This window comes from Gymnoscopelus microlampas (genome assembly GCF_963454915.1).
Source record: "Gymnoscopelus microlampas genome assembly, chromosome: 7".
Lineage (NCBI taxonomy): Eukaryota > Metazoa > Chordata > Actinopteri > Myctophiformes > Myctophidae > Gymnoscopelus > Gymnoscopelus microlampas.
Window position 1 is genome coordinate 40,685,798 of NC_139944.1, and position 18,712 is coordinate 40,704,509.

The 18,712-nt window shown below is 43.4% G+C and overlaps 1 protein-coding gene across 2 annotated transcripts in view; it reads right to left on the reverse strand.

Moving 5' to 3' along the window:
* The window catches only part of arhgap46a (Rho GTPase activating protein 46a), a 39,451-nt gene extending 20,934 nt beyond the window's left edge, over positions 1–18,517 (reverse strand). For both annotated transcript variants that reach the window (XM_084061341.1, XM_084061340.1), the window contains exons 1-2: positions 18,374–18,517; positions 2,691–3,203 (exon numbers count right to left, since the gene is read on the reverse strand). In XM_084061341.1, the coding sequence (XP_083917467.1) occupies positions 2,691–3,203; positions 18,374–18,387 (527 nt within the window). In that variant the 5' untranslated portion in view covers positions 18,388–18,517. The remainder of the gene's footprint in view (positions 1–2,690; positions 3,204–18,373) is intronic.
* Positions 18,518–18,712: the final 195 nt, after the last annotated feature.

Sequence of the window (18,712 nt, forward strand, 5' to 3'; positions counted from 1 at the left end):
ACGGGTGACTTCTGGGTTGCCGTACACTGCACTGTCATGAGCTCTCCACAGGCAGTAAAACATCCACTCAAACACAAACTATCTGCTCTAATTTCAAAGTAGTTTGGAAGGCAGCCCACACACAGTGGGCCTTGGGCGCGCATGCATGTGGTTCACACTCACACACATGCCGCAGGTTATCTATGGTGAAATATCATACAGATGTTACATGGAAGATGACCCATGTAGTAATGCCACGCACACAAACACACACACACACACACAAAAAGGTGAAATATGGTACAGATGTTACTAACTGGATGATCAGTTCCACCTTTCAGCACCACATCATGCAAACAGATCAGTGCGCCTCTGTTCCCTCTACCCACAGCCACATGTGACACAGTTGTTTACCTCTGGAGAACAAGGTATTTTCCTGATGAGCGCCACAGGCTCAAAATACCCAGAAATCCCCAGGACATGTGATAAAGACTTGGCCAATGAGTAACAGCTTTGCACACACACACACACACACACACACACACACACACACACACACACACACACACACACACACACACACACACACACACACACACACACACACACACACACACACACACACACACACACACACACACACACACACACACACACACACACACACACACACACACACACACACTACACTCCCTGCTTTTACACACGTTAAGACAGATACGAACCTTTGCAGATACAAAGGGGAGAACAGAAGGGAAGATGACTCATCCAACCAGTGCATACAGTAAGATAACACAGATGGTCTGTAGTTGGAAACTTGTCCACCTATTATGACCACTCCTCTGATTTATTTATAGGGTGAAAACAAAAGAAGGGAACTAGCAATGGAACAAATGGGACTGTCCCATTTATACAATGACCCCCTGCTGTTTTTTTGTGTGTTTTTTAAATAAAAACAGAAACTATGCTCCCATTTCTGTTCAAATTCTTAAGGTAAAATGTAAGGAAAGTATGGGAATAAATTATCTTGCCAGAAATTGTTTAAAATTACGTAGACATAAAAATAGAGGAAATCAAAGAGGTATCTGAAAATAGAAACACCATAGAAATAGAGAAACTTAAAAAGAGAAATGTATGTGACTGAAAAAAACTATGACCAAAAACAAAACAAGCACTAAAATGCCTCCAGTTAATCTAAGAGGACAATAAATAGCCTTCTGGAAGACTCACAACACTTTAGTTGTGGGTGGGTCCATACAATTAATTAGACGATGTCGGAACCTTTTGGTACCCTTCCTAACCATCTTTCACCCTTATTCTCATAGCCACTGACTCCTGTCATTATCAATAAGCCTGTTGGCTAGCTAATGAAGTGCATATCTCCTCGCCGTTTCTCCCTGACCCCAAACATGAGACCACTGAGTTTGTTTTCATCCATTCTGAGCTGTCACATTCCAGCTTCTCTCCGCCTTGCGTGATGGTTTCTAATTACTTGCTAAAGAGGATGGCCGGTGAAAATGTGCACGGCCATATGGCTGAGTGCGGTATCGAGCTACTGAGCGCTCAATCCTCCTCAAGCCCTGATCTCAGGAACACAGCAGGCCATTGTGTTTTGGGGAGAAGAGAGAAGGAGAAGCTTTGGGAAAGGTTGAGTCATTGGGGATGAACAGAACAGAGTTTAGAACTCCCACACCCTGGGGGTTAAAGCACAGAAGTCTCCAGAAGTGGTCTTGAACAGCCTGGGCTGAACAGTTAGTTTCCCCCATTTACCTTCATGCAATCCTAGGAGGTTGGGGGCAGGGTCAAAGGTGAGATCTGAAAAAAATCTGATCACCAAGGAACCAAGAGGAACCGTAGAACCAACAGAACAGCAGGGCTGGCAGTTCTACATGTTATTAACCACAGACAGCGACACTCGCTCACATGTCTCTCATGTGTTCTGCGTATGTACACAACACGATGCAGTTCTTTCAAAACCCTGAGTTGAGAGAGGTCATGCAGCCGTGTTCCAGGTCCATGGTGGTTGAAGTTAGTCATTGAGTAGAGGTGGTCGTATAGTCTCTAATGGCCAGCGGTCTTCGAGGGTTGTTTTAGGAAAATGAAATGAGTCTAAAGTGCCAGAGCGGAATGAAGACGAGAATAAGGACACTAAAGACAGCTCCGGTGGCCTTGGGCCAGGGGAAATAGAAGTGGCATGCCTGGAATCTGACTGGGAGGGAGATATGGTGGTTTAGACTAGGCCACAGCGCTGAGCACATGATGGGGTCTCTTGAATGACTTACTGTTAGGGGCTCCGCTCCACCATGCAACACTCGCAAGGGGGGGAAATGTCATGCCCTAACAGTATGACTGCAAGCCCGCGTTCCCATTTGGTAGCGATTTGCTGAAATTGGTGTGCACGGTTCACAGACCATGCTATGGAAATACAGGGCATATGGATCGCTCAGATAAGTGAGAATGAAAATACAAAAGGCGGTCTGGAGATCAGCCTGACTGGTCAAAAGTCAAAATAATCCAGCAAGTTCTCATAGCCCCAAGCATTTGAAAGTCATTACAAGTCACTGTGCCACATGCATGTGATCGCTATCACCTTCCAACCCCCTATTTCCCCATGTAATAAGATCCCTTGATAATTATGCTCAATTCCCCTTTTCAGCTATACAGTAGAGGAAACCATGGCCTGTTTGTAACATGTAGGGTCTAAGACGTACCTCTGTGAGTCTTTGCTGCTCTCTGTGCTGCGCTCAGAGCTGCTGCCATCTCCCTGCGACCTGCTGTCTGCCACAGCCAGCTCCAGCTCAGTGTCACCAGTCTCTTTCTCACTGGTCTCCTGGGCTCTGGAACTGGTCGCCTCTCGCTCTGGTTCGGCCAGCGGGGTTTGGCGCCCCTGGCTTCCCACGCTGCCTATGCTCCCCGTGGTGCTGTGGTGCTGCCTGTCGGAGTCCCCCGCAGCCCGCTTGGCTTCGCTGCAGCGTTTCATGGCCTGTAGTTGGGACAGGGGCACTATATCTCCACCCTGGGGCCGGTGCCAAACGGTCCGGCGGCCGGATGAGTTGTAGTAGTAGAAGCGGCCACTTTGGGGGTCAAAGAGCTCCCACCATTGGTTGCCGTCGGCCTGGCGGACAGGGGCACCCAGCGGGGGTTCCCAGCCGCACTCGCCAGTGGCCAGGTTCACGTACATGCGCTCCCGAGAGCGGGGCTCCAGGATCTCCACCCAATCAGAGCTGAATGAGAAGGAAAGAAAGGATTTTGCTGTTTTAGATAAAAAGAAATTAGACAAAGACACTGACAAAAACAATCACAACAGGGTAGCGTTATGCTCAACTGGTCATCGGGAAGACAAGCTGTAAACAGCTCACGCTGTTCAGCAGACTGAGGAGCATGGAAATGCCTCACTGTCCATATGGACGGAGTGTAAATGTTTGTGTGTCCCTTTACATGCATTGTGTGCGTGTCTGGATCGGTCGTGATGATGTCATCCCTTTGGCTGACAGCAGAGCAGCAGAGCAGCAGGAGCAGCGCTATGTGAGTGCTCCCTGACCAAGGAGACAGGTGGACACACTCAGCAAGAAACCAGGAGCAGTGCCAGAGCAGGGGCCCAGATCAGAGGGGCCTGAAGAGAAGCCATCCGTTCGTGGTTCTACTAACTCAACCAGCATATAGCCATTGGCACTTTAAACAATGCTTAACCAAAACTAACGCACAATGCAAAAAAGAAATATATATATATATATGTATAAGTAAATACATTTATATATATGAGAGGGTTTTTTTTTAATAAAAAAAAACGAAACAATTAAATTCAAGTACATAGCGAAATCATTGTATGTTTTTCAGAAATTACTACAAAAACTGTCACTGTGTAACACAAAATTATTGTTGAGAATGTATTTATTATTAAATATTTATTTGTAAAAAAAAAAAGAAGGAAAAAAAATAATCATAAAAAATCATGACCAAAGCAATAATAATGTGTGAAGTTAACAAAGTCTGTGTCAAAAGGTATTTGTAGTAGACAACCATTTTATGGTGTAAGTCGGTACTTTTTAAAGTTGATTCTCTAACTTTAGCATAGAAAAGTGAACAGAATGCACTTCCTAGCATTCCTGTAGCTGTAACATTGTTTTAAAAAACATGAATTAAGTACCTCTGTGCAACCTATACTTGTGTGAGAGGGCAAGAGATGTGTTTGTGTCCACACAATTGGACTGCTTGGTGACACAGATTCTGATTGGACGGCTTTGTAATGGTGATTGATCAGACAGCTAATAGCATCAGGTATGTGAGAAATAACACGTCAATAACGGTGATTCTGATTTGACGACTTAACTTATCCTGATTGGAGCGGTTTGTAAAGGCGATTCAACCGATAAACAGGTCATATAAGAAAGAGTCTGAGGCACAATTAGACCATTAACTGAATTTAAGATAATTTACCAACTCAGGTCCAGTTTACTGGACCCTAGTCTCAGTCTAGGGGGTTTAAATGGTTAAATGAATAGATCGCAAATGAATGATACCATCCCAAATTCTGTGTCTTGTGCTGTACCAATAACAATAGAGTCAAAGTAAAGCGTGACAAAGCAGCTTGTGCTGGAGTTGGAGATGTTGCATGCTGATGTATATCCAGGTCATGCTATCCTTTAGAGGGCTCCATGATGTCTCCTTGATCTAGTTCCCTAATGCAGAACGGCCTAACTGTGCCAACCAATGCATGTGGGAGAGCAATTTAGAACAGTCGGAGAGAGGCCTTTCGCTGTGCTAAGCACCATGTAAGTTACAGCAGGCATAGAGGGAGGACAGCAAACAGTACACAGAGATAGAGGCAGAGTAAAAATGTTCAGTGTGGACTTTAAGTATCCAATATATCACAACACTCCCTTGCTCTCTGCCTGTAATGACCACTTGTGGCTCTGGCGTTGTTAGGACTTTTCATTTTTGCCGTCATCCATCCAACTCTGGCCCTAGTATCTTTGAGAGAACAAGGTTAAAGGCAGAGATTAGCGTTAAAGTATTATGCCTTGGAATCTGGTTATTTCCCCAGCTTACTCATTACAGAGAAGCTCTTCACTTCCTCTCTCCAACCAGTATGGGACACAAGCCCACTGTCCAAGCAACCCGCGGTGATGAGAGCAGGGCGTGATGCCCAGCGTGGGCAACTGTACCCACATAGTCCACCAAATACCCACAATCGTGTCTTGTGTGCTCGCCAAGTCAACCTTTCTCCTTGCCCTCCAGACCCAGGAATAGAACCAGCATTGCAGCACAGTGCCAGCCGGGTCTGCCAGGGTTAGCATGTTTGTGTTTTGGGTACAAAACCTGCTTGGAACAATCTGTGATCTGTGATACTTTGAGTGGCACTTTACTGGGCAAGACTATCAGGGTGGAAGAGGACAAAGCCTCATCTCTGCAGCCAGCATTAGGACCAGACTCTCCCCTTTATCCTTCAACAGCCAGGTAAATACTGAAAGCACACGGGAAGGAGGGGAAACTGGAGCCCACTGACACACCCCCTGTGTGTCAGTGGTCTAATGCTGGGAGGCCATCTGGCCCTGTCACTCACACCAGTCATATACAGACATGGATAGAGCTCTGCCACGGCCCTTAGGAGCCATGCAGTCCACATGACTCTGTGGTTTTAATGGCACATTCTTTAAGAAGAAATAATCAGCAGAGAACTTTATACTAGCTCTAGTTTTTACCAGCTTGTGGACCTGGTCTATATTCAGTCGCTGCGCTAGTAGTGATTTTTTCGTGACTTTTTCATGACTTTCTCCTCAAGGACAAGAACACTTTGGTAGAGGTTTGGGTTGTGTAGTTACCTTGCCATGATGTAACTCCAAAGGTGGGCAAAAAAAAAATGCTCCTCATTGACACACATTGTACGGTGAAGAGGCTCAGGAGGAGCTCTTTTAGCCCATAAATGAACGCAAACAAAGCTGATTCTGACAATATAGAACATCACCAAACCCAGTAGGCAGTATGGTTTGTTTACTTAAAAATGTCAACTTCCTATTGAAGAAACCCCAGACTGGATCCGCGGATCCGGGTGTTCAAATAGGAAAATCAACAGGAAATTGAAGACTGAAAGAGAGCCCCAGAGAATAGCTAACCCAAAGAATTCAGCACGACACTCACTAAATTACCGTCGCTAACTTACAGTAGACACAGACACACGCTACTCTTCACCCTCTGCCAAACATTTAAATGAACACCTTCAATATGTTTCAAACTAAAGCAAGGGAAAAGAACAAAAGAATTGCGGACTAAGGGACGACATTCATGCACTCTCACAGGCGCAAAAAAATCCAACATCTAACTTTAACATAAACAAAAATAAATAACTTACAACTTCTAGACTTCTAATAAAAACTACAGTATTCAATAACATATTCAACTCCTTTGAACACGTTTCAGAGACATAGCTAATTTAATTCTTCTTCTAATCTATTAAGTATTAATTCTTATCTAATTATAATCCTGACCTGAGTGCCTCATTGCGGCTGCAGAGTTTCTAATGATCTAATTTAACAATTTGGTTCTTGCGCTGGACCTTTTAAGTCAACTTTAGATGTAAGATGCAAGAGTCAAGACAGTACTTTTAAAGAGTTTTAGTGTGGCACAAGCTGGTATAATATGACTGTGTCATTCTTGTTTTCCATAAAAGCAACAGGTGATACAATACAAGCTTACCTATTTATCTGCAAAAGCAAGATAAAGACATATCGGTGTGTACATAATGAGTAAAGACAGAGAGCAGTCTGTCCTACTCTCAAAGAGGGTTCTTATAGTGAGGCCCCTGTGGGTAGCATCACTGTCTAAAGAAGGTGACAACTTTTACATTTCTTTAGGTTGAGTCCATGTCCACGGCTTAATTTGCAAGAAGGCCTTTAAATAATAGGGCTTTCAAATGCAGAGGCCCAAGTGGTCAATATACCCACACAAATACACACACAAGCTTTCATTCCATTGCTGCCCCCGGCATTCTAAAGAGGCATTCACACACACACCCAGAAAAAAAGAGATCTCTCCATGCTGGATTCCTTTCAAGTCATGTGTTTACCGTTACAATATTGTATAAGACAGCGTTACACCTCGGATTATTCACAGCAACCGTGGCGTGCACTACTGCACACACAGCCGTTGAAATCAAACTGACAGTGCAGCACTGCTACTGCTACTAACTTTTGCAGTAGAAACACCAAAAGACGAATAAAACTGGTTCGACATGCGCAATATACCGTATGTAGAAGTGCTATGGCTGACCTTGTGAGGGCGTAGAGTAGTTGCATAAGGACTTTTCCTTCTGTGTAAATAAACAGCAGTTAGTGCTGGGATCAAGCCCGCTGGGTTTTGTTGACACCAGCAGATAAGCAGGAAGACAGACCGGTGTTCAGGTTCCAAATATTCTGGGAACATCACTTCTGGGAGTACTTACATAAGATGAAAAACCTCCATTATACAGGCGTGTTTTAATGCAGTGTGACATCCTTTATCTACCTTACTTTACTGTGGAAAATCTGTGTGGAGATACTAGAGTTGTTAGTTACCAGTTTTTTTTTGTTTAGTTTTTTAATGCAAATTGAGACTGTGATTCACATAATAATTTCAGATAATTTCAGAATTTCATTGTCAATAACTTTGATATACAAATATTTACTTAATACAACAGATGCTAATGCTCCGTCTGTAGCCCAACTTTTCTATGGGTGGTCATTTGCTCACTGATTCGACAGGGAGACATAAAGTAATGCACAGGTCTCTGATCAGCCACAGCGGTCGGCTCTCTCACTGCAAATGTTCATAAATGGTTTGGAATGCAGTCTGCTCTGCCGTGGCAAAGCTAAAACCCAGTTGAAAGTTTTGATAATGAACTAAAATTGGCTCATTACGCACACGTGGTTGCAGGGCTGGCGAGCACCTGATTTACCTCTAGAGAGCACAATGTAATTAAAGCAGACTCAAGCATGTGGGGGGGGGGGGGGGGGGGGGTGGGGGGCAGACCACCGAGAGAAGCCCTTTAGAAGAAGAGGTTCTTGTCTCGAGTAGCCTTGCACCAGCACCTCAGCACCTTCAGTAAACACTGGATAGGATGGAGTGCAGAGATGAAAAATAGGACATCAGCTATGTGAGAGGTAAACTAACACCATGTTTAGAAGCGACTGGAAAAAATATTGGCTCAAAGGGCTACTTTACAGATAAGTTACCTCGATACTGATTCCCATATAAAGGTTTTTCTCACTATGTCACTATGTTCAATGTGTGTTTTGGGTTCAAATGCTTTGTCTTGATTTGGGATTCCTACAAAACCCTACACATATATTTAAGTATATTGAGCACTTTAATTACATGTAACTATTTGTATAATTAGCCGATTCCAAACTGAGGTTTGAGTCACATTTATGTTCCATCTAAAAGTGATCTTTTAATGGAACTCTATCACAACATTATCCTCGTGCTGACAGTGCTCCAAGGACGATTTCACACACACACACACACACACACACACACACACACACACACACACACACACACACACACACACACACACACACACACACACACACACACACACACACACACACACACACACACACACACACACACACACACACCATTTTCTTTTTATTTACTGTTGCATGCGCCACTTATAAGCGCACGCACACACATGGGAAGGCAAAGCACGCAAACACACACACACACACACACACACACAGAGACAGACAGTGAGTGCACACGCATACGCACTCAAGAGGCAAGCGAGTACACGCATGACGCACACTATAGCAGCAGGCCCTGCCGATTCTATCTTTAATTTGCAGTATTTGCATCACCAACCACAAACCAGCTCAGTGGCCTTGTGGTTAGAGTGTCTGTCTTGAGATTGGGATGTTGGAGTTCGATTCTCCAACTGGTCATACCAAAGACTATTAATCAAGCTGCCTCACCCTATACAGTAACAGGAGATAGGCTCCTGCCCTATGGGCCACAAGGCTTGCTTAATTATGTGCAATGCATTGGTGTATTTTGCTTCAAGTGGCGCTGTACTAGAGCAACCCATCGACATGAATGGACAGGGATCTAACATTGTTCCTCAGGTTAATACCTCAATGAAATAAACTCAAAGGTACCGCTTACTTCACACTGGTGTGTTTTTGGGGCTACTAATAGCCCCAAAGCTAGTAGCTTTGGTTTGTGGCATAGAGCCCCTATGACTGTTTCATTGTCATTCTGTTACTGATAACACATCTCGCTGCTCTCGAATTTCCTACAGGAGTTTCTATGTCCCATTTGGGTCAAGGAGACGTTTCAGTGGGCAATGCTTATTCTAGAGTGACTAAAAATAAGGCAGGCCAAATGGTGAAAAAATACTTCTGCAAACATAGAACACGCGACTGAGGTCTACTCTGGACCAGAAACAAGAAGCCAAAAACTCACATATGAATGGCTACGCTATACACATATGTAACAACTGTAACACACCCACACCCACACAGAAGCTATTCTGTTTCTCCCAGTCCCAGTGTGCCAGAAGTCTCCTTGTGAAGAAGACATAATACTCCATCTATCATCCACAATTTACAGTTAGCTCCAAAAATAACTGCAGATCTGAGAACGGTTTCCCAGAGTGAGGGAAACAACAGCAGAGGCTCATGGAATCTGCCCCATTGTTCTAAGCCAACCCCAAAGTGTAAATGGCACTTTCCCAGCAACGGAAAACATAGAGAACTGGACAATGCATTGTCTGGGAATAGAGCAACACACAGCCTTCTGTTATTGTTCAGCTTTGGCTTTCAATCAATCTCAAATGCCAGTCAGGCTGTTGATTCCAGAAGAAAGATAAACTACAGGGTAAAAAGTTTTGCTCTGAGTGGCTTCGCTTTTTGACCAGACATGACATGAGTAGCAGATTTTTATCTGATAATCTCGTCATGGCTCAAGCCCTCCCTAGTGCCCCAATGACACTGTCTGGTGCACAGATAGAGCTCCTTCAGCAATTGAGCCAAATGGAGGCATTATTGCAATCATTTGTCTCTACATTTAGTATGGCGAGACAATAGGGCGGTTAAGCTGCCGTTTGCCATTTAGTGCTCTTGTAAAGTCACCTCTAACCTCTCCTAACAACAGACTATTCTGAGCTGGCCTCTACAGTCTGCAACTGTCCGGGGTGGACCCAGGCATCCTGGCCTTTTCACACAGGGCCTGCCATTCATCTCATCTAAGAAACATTAGCGCTCTGTTCACCAACCACAGCAACAAGTGCCAAAGTATGCCTGGCCGGTTTATTTAGAGACCTGCTATTTCCTATTTCGAGACATAAAACATCCTTTCTTCTCATACTAGTATTTAAAATAAAATAAAATGTAATTATACTCACCACCTTGCAGGTTTCAAAGAGAAGATTAATTAAATTTAAGTAGGCCAGAATCACCCTAAAATCTTTGTCATCCCCGGAAAGACCATTTTCAAAGAATAATTTGCTCTCACTGAGTAACCTGGGGCGTGGACCTCAACATAATAATGTAATATAATACAAGTAGCAGTCTTCCAACGTCAGACTTGTTTGAATATGTATTAGCAACGTACAAAGTCTATTCAGCGTTGCTGCTAGGCAACGCGCTTATCTAAATATTGCAAAACAAGAGTAGGGACATGGACCAACTACTGAGTACGCATGGCAGTAGCACCAGTAGCTGAGCCTGTGACTAACACAAAATGTAACCATAAACCTGGCACAATGTGTGCGTTGTGGACACGGCACGCTCCCCCAGTCCACTGGAGTGGAACAGAAAAATCGTTCTAGAATGTGTCACACCATCAATGGCTCTGCCAGCAGTGAAAAGGATTGTAACAAATAAAAGGGGCTGTGTGTTAGGAGAACAATATCTGGTTACAATTTGAAATAAACACACTGAAGTGGCAACACTGCATTCGGCTGTTAAGGTTATGGAATATAGGCTAACTAAAATTTTGGTGCAAAGTTCACATCAAATTCTGCCATCGTTACTGATCCCTGGAAGCCTAAACTAAGCCAGTATCTGTTTGGTACGATGGTAGGTACCCCATCACCAATTTGCAGGGCTGAAAGTCTAGTGGTCTCCCACACCCCACCCACACAGCCAAGAACAATCTAAGGGAGAGGCGAGAGTGCACGTTTCGGATGACAGAAAATAAAACAAAAAAAACATGCACCTGTCATACATGCATTCTTACGCTCTTTTGTTTAACACCTCTTGTTCCAAGGGCCAGGGGGTCACACGACCCCAATGCACAATTTGTTTGTGTGGTAGGTGAGTGTGTTGTATATGATGTAACACCTAACAAACCCAACAGGTGAGCACTGCAGAGTCTAGTTACAAAGTAATTGACCTCCGACAGTCCACTTGCTATACATACTACAAACTGCAGCAATTACCATAAAGTTATGTGGGTGTTATAGAACACTGAACACTTCTTATCTTAACCTGCTTCTTAGATCGGGCCCAGAGAGCTGCATGCTGCCTGCCTCCTTTAAACTTCTAAGCCTGTTTGGAATAGCTATACCTTTGTTTGTAATGTCACTGACTGCACTGTAATGCTAAATACCCTGTTACATGTCTTCCTCTAGATAATTACGGTGTTGATACTACAGTGTTGAGTCAGAGGATGTATCTTTCAGGCATGGGATAACCTATGGGCAACATTAGTCACAGAAATCATGATGGAAAAGGTCTGAAGATATTATCCACTTTCCTAGTCTACACACCAAGATCAAAACTGCCTCTATATATTTGTTTTCACAGCCACAACACTGAGCAGTCATCTGTGTGTTTCTGAAATGGACTTGTGTTGGGGGGGGGTCGCATAGCAGCTGTAGAAAAACAAATAGAGTGAATAGAATATAGAGGGATATATCATATTGCTTTTATTGACTGTTAATGACCAATAATGAGCTGAACTACACCTGTCCAAGTACCTGCCTGTTCACTATTTCAACAGGTTGTTATACTCTATTATCCACCCTTCCTGTCCTCGGTGACTCCCCCCACCCAGCAGTTGTCAGTGTCCATTCCTCACATGTCCTCCGCTGACATTGGGAAACGGGTGCGGGGGTCGTTTTTCACCAGGGCTATGTCAGGCATGATAGAGCAGGTCTTATGTGAGCTGACCAAAAGGCTTGGGTACAGACAGACAGGCAGGCATGAGAGGCAGAGTGCCAAAGGCAGGGAAGAGAGACAGAGAAACAGCCGAGAGGAGGCCACATGCCTGGCAGAGAGAACGAGGCCATGGCAGGACGATAAGGAAGAACAGAGGGACAGACTCTTTCTGTTCATCTCCATAAGCTCTGATCTGCTTGGCCAGCATGCACAGATGTCTAACCTCAAGTACATACATGCTACTTTTTGCACCTTATGTCTAACCTCATATACATACCTGCTACCTTGTTTTTATGCTATATGACTATGTATAAACTGATTTATTTTTATTTTCACACGTTTTTTTCCTGTTTTTGTCTCCTTGCTCTCCCTTTCGCTGCTCCCCCTTTTCCTGAAAACTACAAATGATGGAGCTCAGCTTGCACGAAAAAATATTTCACACACTTCTTTACACTTGTAAACCTGTGATGTAACAATAAAATGGATTCTTTGAACCATCAAAGAAAGTCCAACCTGATGCTCCTTACACTGAAATAATGAAGTAATCTGGCCATGTACCGTATCATTGTGTGAACATAACAGTATCAATAACAGTCCTGAGTCACTTAACTGTCAGTGTGCAAACCTAAAACTCTGGGAACCCGATGGTCCGGTTTGGCCTTTGTGCTATAAGGCGTGCCAAAGTTGGGGTCTATTAACACAAAATCAGTGCACAAAGTGGACAGTGGACATTCCACAACCTGCTGATTTGTTCCACACAGCACAATGTGCAGTTGTCACTCGCCATCACAGTATATACAAAGGAATATTCTCTCCTTCCTGTAAAGGACAAATACATTTGGGCAACAGATAACGGACAACTTAGTTCAGATATTTACATACTACACCATATCTGGAAAACAATATCAGTTGCTTTTTTTTATATAATTGTACGGTAATAAGTTATTAAAAGCAGAGCTTGGGTGAGTTTACCAAAGAGGATCTTTTTCCACTCCTGACATCACAGACTTGAGAATGGGAAATGTTGGGGCGGGCAGATTGTGTTGTTCAAACACCTTTTTTTTAATTGATTGATTACGTATAAAAATACCAAATTAAAACATATACTGTTTTTTCACATTATTTGAATTTCCAGTGATTAAAATGATGTGTTATGTGCTTTAACAGGTTGACCCTGTTCCAATGAAGTGAGTTAAGAATTCAGAAAAATACTGAAATTTCTTTGTATTACAGAACTTGATGGGGTCTCCAAGAATGGCAAAAGAGTTACCTAGCCAAAAGGCTCACAGTACAATCAAGACTAACTCAATATGCATTACAAAGCAGGTGAAGTGCATCCTTTGTAAATGTCTCTGTGATGGCAAAGAACAATGGACGCCTTTGTCAGATCAACAGGCAGACTTCATTCAACGAGAACTCTCTTCTGCCTTCCCACATAGTTCACCAACCAATCACTGAAGCGGGGGGAGGAGCTTGGGACATCAGGGGGGTGCGCGTGGTGACCTGCCTCAGCAGCTGCCCTAATCCAGAACTAGAGACAGTTTCCCCCTCTCTTGGCTCTGGATTAGACCGGATCTCAGGGTTGTTCCGGCAATGTCAGCATGTACAGTCTTTCCCAAGCAGATTTCCAATGAGCAATATTACAATGCCAGGATGACTGCTCAATGGTCACGTTTATCCTCATGGCAACAAACTGTTTCTTCATAAGGTGTGTGAAATCATGGCCTCTACCTCATGACTGACTTTCAGTAGAAACAGTTTTGTTCAGTACTGAAGGAACACCACTTCAGATATCCTATTCTTTGCACTCTGCCTACAAGCTAATCTCAGAGAAGAAGCAATGCCCTGTGGTCTCTGTATGGCGACGATTGTCTTGACACCCCCCCCCCCCCCCCCCACACACACACACACACACACACACACGCACGCTATGCAGCAGTATTCAGTGGCAATGCTGGAAACTTCCGGCCCCCTCATTGCTCCACGTAGAACAGTCTGTGTTTGTCTGAGACGCGAGGCAGCAAACAGACTGAGCACTCAATAAATCCCCTTTTTATAGAGTTCGACTCCGGCCAACAGTGGCATGTCCATCCCTGCTAAAAAATCCTACAGCACATAGGCCGTTTCCAGGTCAGATAAGCCTTCAGTTGAGAGGGACAGCATGTGCAGGAGACAAGAGGACGTGTTTACTGCATAAAAGGAAGCCTCTCTCTGGCCACACAGCGCACCAGCTGTCAGGAATTGGGAACAATGGGGTCACTTGTCCAAACAAGAGAAACAGATGAACTGATTAAGGGTGAATTGTGATTAACAGTCCATAACGTACATTGTCCAATCTACCTCGTCAGATCATTTAGGGTCAAAAGGACATTTTCTGCAGTAGTGTTTAATAAACACTGTGTCACTGACTCGCTGCCTGGACACTGGGCTCGACCATCTGCTTTTTTTTTATTGACCTGTTCAACTGTGACCACCAGTGGCTGTCTGCATCTTCATTTCTGAGTTGGGAGCACCACCACCGGCATCCCCCACCCCCTGCTGACAAGACAAATGAGGCCAAAAGTCTCAAGCCAGGGCAGAGTACTAGGGTGAGCAGGGAGGTCAGGAGGAGGTCCGTTTAAGGAGACCCGCAGGAAAGAAACATCTTGATTGTCCCCTAGAGGAAACAAGGCTGCTGATGATGGCAATTCCACAAGGGTTTGGAAATCCATAGACACCTTATGAAGATGTTAACTGTGGACGTGGGGCCAGGGTATAGGAAAATTACCACCAGCCACAATCCATTTTGGTTTGAAATCATTTGGGTTGGAAAAATCCCTTTCCTGGATAGGGTTGAGGGGAAGGGTGTGCTACTACTAATCATTGTGTGTATTCCTGCACTGTCTGCATCGAGTGACCTCGGTACATAGAAACACTGTACAAACAAACAAACAGAGCACTAACCTTTAAACACTTTTGAAAAACAGCTGCTAATTGTGCACAACTTTTCAAAAGCTTATCAAGCTAATCTTTCCTATGTGAATAATATCTATAGGCTAACTATTTCTGACAGCAAATGCACAGTTCTTATGGGTTTGTAAGTTAGATTTCCCTCAGTTGCAATGTAACAGCTCTGTGTACACATCATTTCTATCCCCTTTTAATTGTACATACATTATTTTCTTTTGATTGTATTGTTCCACTTTTGCTTTGGCAATGTAAACGTATGTTTTCTCATGCCAATATAAAGCCCTTTGAATTGAATTGTGTGTGTGTGTGGGGGGGGGGGGGGGGCTTCACAGTGCAGAGACAGATTAACATTGTGTTAATTACAACAGACTGCAGCGGAGGTGTCAAAATGGGTCATTGGTTCAGCATGCTGATATCCCCCGACACCTCTCTGGAATTCAGGCCTTAAAACCAGCCTTTTCAAAAACGATCATGGATGACTCAGACATACTCAACCAGCCAACACTAGAAGGTTACACTGTGAAGATAACACTGTGGCGGCACTACTGTGAGCAATGACCAGAACACTTAAAATCAGGTTAGAACCAAGTGCAGGTCAAGAAGTTAAGCTAGGCCTTTATCCGCTATGCAAGAGGGATTTCAAATGTCAGAGGTTGGATGACGGCATAGCAGACAAATCACGTAGATGCCCTATGTCATCTTTGTGGCAAGCCTTGAGACAATAACAGTGATCTACAGGGGTGTGATCAGGATTACAGTAAATGGCATGATGGAATAATGGATGAGAAGCACGAAAACAGGATGCAAAGTGGTGTGCCGTGCCGAAAACTACTCAAACAGTGGAAAAGAAAGGCTGAAATCTCCATCCATAGATCTTTTGTCGTAGTTTCAACCCATCACAAACCTGAGGGAGTGATTGGTACAAGGGCACGAGGTTCAAAATCACACTTCCTCTCAATGGACCAATCAAAAGGGATCTGCCTTGAAAGCCATGTCCTGCCTTTGCACCGTCATTGTCAAAAACTGACTTCAAACCAGGATAACCTTGCCTGGGGAATGCAGTGTTTTGTTCCCTTTTGTCCAGTCTACCATTGTGAGCCAGTAGAGTAAACAGTAGGACAACGTCCTATTGTCAGGTTTCTTCTGAGCTCACACAGACATCTCAGTCTAAACTAAGAAAAATAACTTGAGGCAGTCAGGATAATGAAATTGACTAAATTTAGGCTGGTAAAACAAGGATGCATTATGAAGTGTCCACCTTAGTGCTGGACTGCTGGTCATTTTTATACTGTTTAACTTCTGAACAGTTGAGCCTCATAGTAGCTCAAGCTCATACATTTGGTCTTCTTGCGTGTCTCTTTCGCTTGGAAAATGTTTGGAGTCAACACATAGAATTTATGATAGTACACTGCCGTAGCAGCACTCAACAAAACCAGTGAATGCATGGGGTGTGCCGGACCCGGCGGTAGCTGACTGGATATAGTGTGTCGACCACATAATAGCAACGTCCCTGGTTCAATCCCAACTTGTGTTTCATGTCTTTCCCTTTCTCTGCCCCTAGCTTCTCGTCTCTTTACTACTAACTATACTAATTAAGCAACAACTACAAAAGTAATGTTAACAATGAACGCAACATTTGCAAAATCCAACACCAAACTGATGCTGGTGCCACCACCCATGAGGTATTGTATTGGACCTCATGGGTGGTGCCGTGGTGGCACCAGCTCCTAGGAGAGAGGTAGAAAACTGCTGCACCCAGGAAGTCAGGTTGGTTTGATGTGTCAACAGAACTGCTTAAAGTTTAAGACACATAATAAATGACTTCTGGCCAGCTTGCTTACCAGTGTAGAAATGCTGACAAGGTGTAGTTGCACCAGATAACATAAGAATCTATAAAATAATTCTGAAGCCTTGAATTTTCGTAAAAGCTAGTGAATCATGAAACTAGTAGTCGTTTATGAATTGTGTGTAGGCTATTGTATTGTGTATATTGTTGTTATGGATAAAAAGAAAACAGTAAGGAGACAAAACTAGCCTTTCCTTACATTTAAACTAGCTTTAAATTCAGTGTGAGCTAAACAAACCCATCTGCCTCCAGATGAAAGCAATGTGTGTGTGATTCAACTCACATCTGCAGACCAAATATATGGTGAATATCAACATAATAAAGTCAACCAAAACCTAGTGATCCCAGTTAGGTTTCCACCAGTAAAATGGGTGCAACAAATGGGCAATGGAACATTTGTCTAGTTCCGTCTAGGGGGTTATTTATTGGTCTCTAAACCACAGCAAAGACTTAACTGAGCCAATTTGTGGACTAGTTTAAAAAGAATCAAGAGGAAGAGGATAATTATAGGAAAAACCAAGACACAAGCTTTATCTTCCCAAGTACAGTATGGTTGAAACATTCTGACTGCATTTTCAGTGTGAAACTTCTCCGAACAGCAACAAGCTAAAAGATATATTGGCAAGTGTGATGTTTGTGGATTAATTTGATGGAAGAAGTACTCACATGTTTTACTTAAGTAAAAGTATCAATACTGCAATGTAGAAATACTGTTACAAGTACAATTCCAGTATTCAAAATGTACTTGAGTAAAAGTACAAAAGTATTGGCAACTAAATATACTTAAAGAATCAAAAGTACAAGTACTCATTGTGCAGAATGTCCCATTTCACAAGTTAAAAATGTATACAAATCTTTTGAAAATAGCAGATCTACAAGCTCACAACGCGTTGCATAGCAACGCGTTGTGAGCTTGTAGATCGTCTATTTTCAAATGGCCCAAAACATATATATAGTGGTAATGTACGTTTGGAGATGATCTAAATCTGCCAAGTAACTTGTAACTAAAGCTGTCAAATAATTGTAGTGGAGTAAAAGTACAATATTTTCCTCTGAGATATAGTGGAGTAGAACTAGAAGTAGCCTAAAACGTATTGACAATTGGGAATACTGAAGAAAGTAAAAATACCTCAACATTTTACAGTACAGCACTTGAGTAAATGTACTTAGTTACTTTACACCACTGCAACTATACAAGTTTTAAACAATGTAACTGTCCATTCAGTGACATGGACTTGTTCGCCGAACACATGCACATGCACAGACACACACACACACACACACACACACACACACACACACACACACACACACACACACACACACACACACATCCATGGCTACACTCCACCAAATGCTTGCGGGACGGCGGGTAACTAACGCCGAAGTAACACTGCTATAAACTTTGTGCAGTGAATAAATCAAGTTTCAAACTATTTGAACGTGGATAATGAAAGCTTACCTTGTCCCGGCCATTTCCGTCACATTGTAAGGTAAAGGGTGAATAAAAGAAATAAAGCCTTTTCGTCTGGTGGTTGTTTTTGTCTCTCCACTTGTAGATGAGTAGAAAGAAAGCAGGCTGAGCCTGAGTTCGTGTGAACAGGAGACACTTCTCACTAGTGAATCCGATATGGAGTCTCCGCCTCTGCACGTGAGTCATAGGACGGCCCGGGACTGGATGGGGGGTCACCCCCCTCCCCCCAAACCGACAGGGCTGCTCTACACCCCCCACCTCAAATCCAGGGTTGCCATCTCGGCTTATTATAAGCGACATTGGACTTGTTTTTCTGTAATGTTGTAA